This window comes from Microtus oregoni, unplaced genomic scaffold (assembly GCF_018167655.1).
Source record: "Microtus oregoni isolate MIOR12 unplaced genomic scaffold, Mior012 000054F_ref0000373, whole genome shotgun sequence".
Classification (NCBI taxonomy): Eukaryota; Metazoa; Chordata; class Mammalia; order Rodentia; family Cricetidae; genus Microtus; species Microtus oregoni.
In genome coordinates this window covers 11337867-11344340 of record NW_024543830.1, presented here as the reverse complement: position 1 = coordinate 11344340, position 6474 = coordinate 11337867, and the positions used below count along the sequence as shown (strand labels likewise).

Below are 6474 nucleotides of genomic sequence, written 5' to 3'. Positions count from 1 at the left end.
GGGTGACCTGGCAGAGCCAAAACGAATCAGGTCCTCAACAAGAAGAGGAACAAGCCTTAAGCCAGAGTGGTATCTCACATCAGAGAAAGCCATTGGTCAATAACCAGAAACAAAACTGACAGAAACACGTAGAAAGACATGCAGAAAGACGCAGAATAAAAACAACCAGGGGTAGCCACCACACAATCATGTAACATCTCACACAGACCACAGACACTGGATCAGCAGCCATGTCCGACCTTATGTGTCTCACCAGAGGACACCTTAACCAGACTCACCTCCAGAGGTGACAGACCAGATTTGGGGTGAAGGTTTCAGACCCCTCTAAAGTGTTAGGCAGATATTAATCAAAGAGACTCCTGAGGGCCTAGAACTTGGGTTGTGCACTCCCTAGGAGCTCCTTGGTCACTGCACTCTTCCCTGCTCCCAGGAGATCTGAGACCCCTGGCGTCTCAAAATCTGGTCTCTGAGGATCTTGGTGGACCCTCCAGAAATGCTGTAGGATGTCCACCAGAGAAGACTGCTTGAATGTGGGTTTAAACCAATAGAAAGTTTTTATTAGTGGGCCAGGGAGTACACTGGGTGGTCAGGATCCCAGTTTAGCACTAAGCCTTTCTCAGGGTGAGATCTTCAGCACAAAAACCATGTTCTGGATTGAAAAACTCCAGTTAACAAGAGCAGTTAGTTAGCAATGGAACTACAGAAGACAAAAAGCAAGGTTAGTACATTTAGAGACTTTCCCAGAACCATGAACTTTGGTAAATTAGACCTTTGTTCTTACTTTGGCCAATGATACTGTCTGTGTGCTGAATTTTATAGCCTGGATGGCACTTCCATCATGGAGTCAGATGTGCTAAAGTTTGGGGGCCTAATTAGGTCTGGGGCCCTGTTACAGTATGCAGTTAGCATCAGCCACGCTGGGGCAGACCAGTGGTCCTCCACGTGGGCCAACACTTCCCACATCCTGACAATGAAAACACAGTAACTTTCTTTGATATTTCCAGCAGGATTGTAGATGAATAAGCTGCTAACTATGCCTTCAAGGCTCTAGAATGGTTGAATAAATTCTGCTCAGGTGAAATAAACACGAAAGTTAAGATGGATCTGAATGAAAACCTTTTACTTGAAGAAATAAGATTTTTAACTAAAAACTGACCTTTAGATTCCAAAATCACTAGCAGACAAAATTCTCAACAAAAGGCAGGGCTAAACCTGAAGGGAAAGTTTACAATGTGCTGCCTCCTTCAAACTATCTCCAGCAAAGCTCTGCCTTGGGGCTTGAGATTTCACTAATAAGAAATTACTGCCAGGAGGTCTCTATTTCAACAAACTCTTCTTACAACTCATGTAAAAACAGAAAGTATAACATCACTGTAGATGGACTGGCCTGCTCCCACAGTCAGCAATCAGTAAAAACGTAGCACTGGGTAAGTTGAAGAAAGCATGTTTTAATTGGCAAACATCGGAGGATGTGATGTTGAGTCCGAGCCACCCCACTTATTCAGCTCTCCAGGTTTTCCTAGGAAGAACAGTGAGAATCTTAGTACAAAAGATGGCCCTTCAGAACTGTCTAAGACTCTGGGGAAGGATCTGCAGATGTTGCCAGGGACGACCACATCTTTTCCTACGCCTTCTATTGACCCCAGCAATGGGAAGAAGTGCTCTACGATGCTCTACGACAGCAGAAACCCTACAAGTGATTAGGATGTATGTAGGCTTAGTGTTTGTTGTCTAATGAGCAGAAACAAGAAAGGATGTGAATCTGAGTGGGTGAATGAGAAGGAGCAGAAATCTTGGAGGAGTTGGGAGAGGAGAAACCAGAATGAATCAATCTATCTATCTATCTGTCTGTCTGTCTATCTATCTATCTACCTACCTATCACTATTTTTTTAAAAAATAAGGTGGCATATAACTTTTAAAAATAGTGGTGGCACATGCCTTTAATCCCAGCACTTTGGAGGCAGATGCAGGTCTAAGTCTGAGGACAGCCTGATCTACAGAGCAAGCTCCAGGACAGTCATGGCTACAAGAAAAATCCTATGTGAAAAAACAAAAACAAAAACCAAACAAAAAGATTTCTGTCCACTATAGGGCAAGTCTACAATAGATGAGACAAACGGTTGGATTTTTTTTCTATTGAAAAACAACTTTTTTGACACAACATATTTTATCATGTTTTCCACTTCCCCAATTCAGCCCAGGTCCCTCATCGCTACCCACTCAACTTTATGTTCTCTCTCTCTCTCTCTCTCTCTCTCTCTCTCTCTCTCTCTCCCCCTCTCTCTCTCTAAAACAAACAATAAACAAGAAATACACACACACATAAGATTATTCTAAATTTCCTCAACACATATTCAAGATGTCAAGGAACAAAGACTCAGCAGTTTATCAGGAAGCAGAGTAAGGCCAGGCTGAAATGAGCACTCACTGTCAATATACTTTATAGCTGATTATCTGTGCTAGAGATTAGCTTTACAGCCAGTGGTCAACATTTCAGGCAGCATGCTCCAACCCTCACAGGCTGAACTTTGGTTTCCCTTTTCCATGGCCACTTACAAAAAGGTTAATAATTAAGAGTCTCACTTGTTAAAAACCAAAACAGCACACATGCCTAGCAAAGTGGGGGCCTTAACAAAAACTCACCCATCCTCCCTGCCCCAGGATGAAATCTCGGATGGCTGTGTTCCCGTTGATCATGCCCGTCATGCAGTTAGCCATCCTTCTTGCCATTTCAGGAGCCTTCTGGACCACATATTCAAGAAGTTTCACAGACACTGCCAGAAAGGCTCTTTCAAACGCGAGGGTGGAGTTCTGAGCACACCAGGCCGTGCTGAGAGACCGCACTGTGTCCTCAAATATTGTTCCTGCCTGAGGAGGGAAACAGGCTCTGTTAGTGTGACTCCAATGGCCCTGGGGTCTGGAAGAAGTAATTCTTCAGGAAGAGACCAGTGGACCACCGTAGCATGAGGGAATATTGGAGAGCAGATCGACAAATTTCTTAGCTTTAGCATTTTGTTACTTTACTATTAGAAAAACATTAACTCATCAAGCTCATACCTTCAGATACCATTGGATAGGGTGAACAAAACACTTTAAAAGAAAGCTATTAAGCACACAAGAGTGAGCAGGTCAGACTGTAAAGGCATTATTTCTATGATTAGAAATGTATAGCCAACCCTAAAGTCAAAACAAACAAAAATATCTTCTTTTTCCCCTCCCAAACAAATTGGTTCAAAACCTATTGGGTGGGGCCAACATAGATCACTGGGGTATAAAGGGACTCAGTACTGCTCAGAGCAGAATGTTAAATCCTAAGAAAGCTAGGAAAAGAAATAGATTTGGTACCTATATCTGAGGGTTTTTATTTGTTTACTGTTTTTTCTTGTATGTATTTACTTATTTAATGTGTGTGTGCACATGCCATAGTGCATATGTGTTTCCTGGGTTTGGTGGTTATATTGAGGTTTTACGAAAGAATGTTCTTACTTGAAGGAAGTATCAAAGTATTAAAGAGGGAGGAACTGCCCTACTAGCTACTCCCAAATGGCTGGAGAAACTCTATACCACAGCTCTCAACCTATGGGTTGTGCCCTTTTGTGCAGTTGTGTCGAATGACCCTTTCACAGGGGTTGCTTGAGACCATCAGAAAACACAGATGTTTACATTACAGTTCCTTACAGTAGCAACATTACACTTAGGAAGTAATATTGAAAATAATTTTACGGTTGGGGGTCACCACATTAGGAACTGTATTAAAGGGGCGCAGCATTAGGAAGATTGAAACCACTGTTCTATACCATGCTTCCAACTTGACCCTGAAACTGTTTCAAATGTCTTTTCTTTTCTTGTTGTTGTTATTGTTTTGTATTGTTATTGTTCTAAATACAGAAGAAAAAAAGTTAACCTCGTGACCACCCACATTTGACAGCCTCGGAACAGCAGTCAGCGGTAAGGTTTTCTCTGAACATAACACAGGCATATCCCCTATACTGTCCTTTAGGAAGAATGAAGCATGCTTCTAGAACCAGTCTGGGTTCAAATCCCAGCTTCAGCATTTGCAGAATACGTTTCTTACTTGTTCCTTTATGCTTCCATTCGCTGTGTGCTTAAGTGGTGTCAAGTCAGGGCGCACACATTGCAGGCCGATAGCATATAAGACACAATGATAGAATATGAAAAGGAGGAAAACAGGGTGATGTTTGCTGTCATGGAGTTATGAGCTGAGTCAGAGAGGCCGCTCTAAGAAAAACAGCTCATGAGCGCAATGATCAAGCCATGAAATGTGGCCATGCGAAGTGGTAAGTACTGGCACTTACCAGTTGTTGTTGATTTGATCAGCAGCGTGTACTGGAACACGGTCTGATGGTCTTGATAGCCATATAGAGTCCAGGTGCTACTTACCACCAGTAATCAGAGTTCTGATGAAAAGCCAGCAGACTTCTTTAAGGGTTTATTTTGAATGTTTATCTTGAACTTTTAAACTAGCCAATATTTCTATCTCACTATTGGACCCCGGATGAAGGGAGAAGCTCACTCCAGCAAAGTTAAGCATTAAAAATATGAAGAATAGGGCTGCCGAGATAGCTCAAGAATTAAAGATAGTTGTCATACTAACCTGGTAACCTGAATTCAATCCCTGAAACGTACATAGAAGTGGAAGGGGAAACACCACAAAATTGTCCTTTGACCTCCACAGATATGTAGTGGCACACATGTCCCCCTCCCCACAGCATAAACACATACATAAAATAATGATAATAATATATATATATAATTATTTTCCAGGAATAATGAACTATGAACATGATGTATGCACACCAAGGGCGGCTCCAATGAAGCCTACGAGTTCCTTCTATAGTGCTGGGTTCTTACTGATGTCTAAAGAATTAGCAATCACATTTCCCTCTATAGCTTCTTTATAAACCTCAAAATCTTCACAGAACATTTCTACTCCTGATATATAGGAATAAAAAAGGGAGGAAGGAAGGTGAAATGTTACGTTTGAGATAGAACAAGCAGCAGACAATATTAAAAATCAAACCCTGACCTGTCCTCGAGTGGTTTCCGCAATGACGTTATTGGCAGAAGCTTCCAGTTCTCCATTGAACTGGTCACCCAGCATTCGAAGGCGGTCAACAATAATAGACACATCAAAAGAGAAATCCTCTTCTAAGACAGAGAAAATACTTTTACCATGCTTGAAGGAATGGGAAGTCTCTTTAATCTGGGTAGAAGAAAAATGTTCTCAAGTCTTATTCTTGTTTTTTTGAGACAGAGTTTTTCTGTGTAGCCTTAGTTGTTCTGGAACTCACTCTGTAGAGTAGACAAGCCTCAACTACATCATCAAATTTATTTTTATTATTATCATCATCATCATTATTATTATATTTTATTACTTAAAAAATACCAAATCCAAATTCCCACTTCCTCCCTCCTTCCACTTCCCTCCCACTCTCTCCACACACCTTCCCCCACCCTCCTCCAATCCTAAGAGAGGGCAAAGCACCCTGCCTGTGGGAAGTCCAAGGTCCTTCCCACTACATCCAGGTTGAGCAAGGTATATATCCAAAGAGAATTGGATCCCAAAAAAGCCAGTACATGCAGTAGAGACAAATCCCAGGGCCTTTGGCATTGGCCCCTCAGTCTGTCCCAACTGTCAACCACATTCAGAGGGACTAGTCTCTCCTAAGACAGAGAAAATACCTTCACTATGCTTGAAGAAATGGGAAGTCTCCTGAATCTGGGTAGAAGAAAAACGTTCTCAAGTCTTATTCTTGCTTTTCTGAGACAGAGTTTCTCCGAGTAGCCCTGGCTGTTCTGGAACTCTCTGTAGAGTAGGCTGGCCTCAACTACATCCTCAAGTTTTTAAAACAGTTTTAGCATTTCTTGTTCTCAGTAGTTATAGTGAGGCCATCTCCTTTATTGAGAAGTTCTTATCTTTCAAATGTAACCAAAAATTTAGGGCTGGCCTTCTAAACCTTAAGAGAAAACAGAAAGCACAAACTCCGACTGTATTACCTACCTGTAGTCACCCCAGACCAGGAGCCTTACCTGAATATGGTTCCTCATCATCCAGGAGGTTCCGGTTAGCCACATGGAAGGTTGGGGTCAAAAGGTCTTCAAGCAGGCCATTCATAACACATTCTGTTTGCTCCTCAAAAGTCCGGGGGTTCTTTATCTTAGACATTTTCCACATAACAAGCGGTTTGCAGCTCAGCAGAAGGTTGGAGAACCCGGCAAACCAGTTGCGCCTGCCCACCTCTTACCGGATCCTAATTGGATGTGTCCTGGTTTCCTTCCCACTAACTTTTCTCAAGAGTAATTGTTCAGAAAGGTACAAATTCTCCCAAGACAAAGAATTTTCAGTTTCGTATCTCTGAACCACACCCTTGTCAGTACATAAGATTAATGAATAGCTTTTATAGGTACACAATCTATAACTAAAATAGAACCGAGGAAGCTTCTCTTGAGTA

General features: G+C 42.0%; 1 protein-coding gene across 2 annotated transcripts; it reads right to left on the bottom strand.

Moving 5' to 3' along the window:
- Window positions 1-311: 311 nt before the first annotated feature.
- Bcl2l15 (BCL2 like 15) lies at window positions 312-6422 on the bottom strand. 2 transcript variants are annotated; one of them, XM_041638113.1, is made up of 4 exons: window positions 6053-6422; window positions 5049-5167; window positions 2645-2869; window positions 312-1519 (listed from the first exon to the last, which is right to left on the bottom strand). In XM_041638113.1, exons 1-4 carry the CDS (start codon window positions 6195-6197, stop codon window positions 1502-1504), a joined length of 507 nt encoding a protein of 168 aa, XP_041494047.1. In that variant the 5' UTR covers window positions 6198-6422; the 3' UTR covers window positions 312-1501. The 2 variants fall into 2 exon arrangements, with proteins under 2 accessions (XP_041494047.1, XP_041494046.1); XM_041638112.1 differs by having other exon boundaries at window positions 315-1519; window positions 5049-5170; window positions 6053-6411.
- Window positions 6423-6474: the final 52 nt, after the last annotated feature.

Bases quoted from the DNA above. Each gene is read 5' to 3' on its own strand.
- Bcl2l15 (XM_041638112.1), bottom strand. From the start codon at position 6,197: ATGTGGAAAATGTCTAAGATAAAGAACCCCCGGACTTTTGAGGAGCAA. The intron at 5,171-6,052 runs GTAAGGCTCCTG...TCTCTGTCTTAG, and splicing joins TGATGAGGAACCATATTCAG to AAGAGGATTTCTCTTTTGAT. The intron at 2,870-5,048 runs GTCAGGGTTTGA...TTCCCTCCTCAG, and splicing joins CGGAAACCACTCGAGGACAG to GCAGGAACAATATTTGAGGA.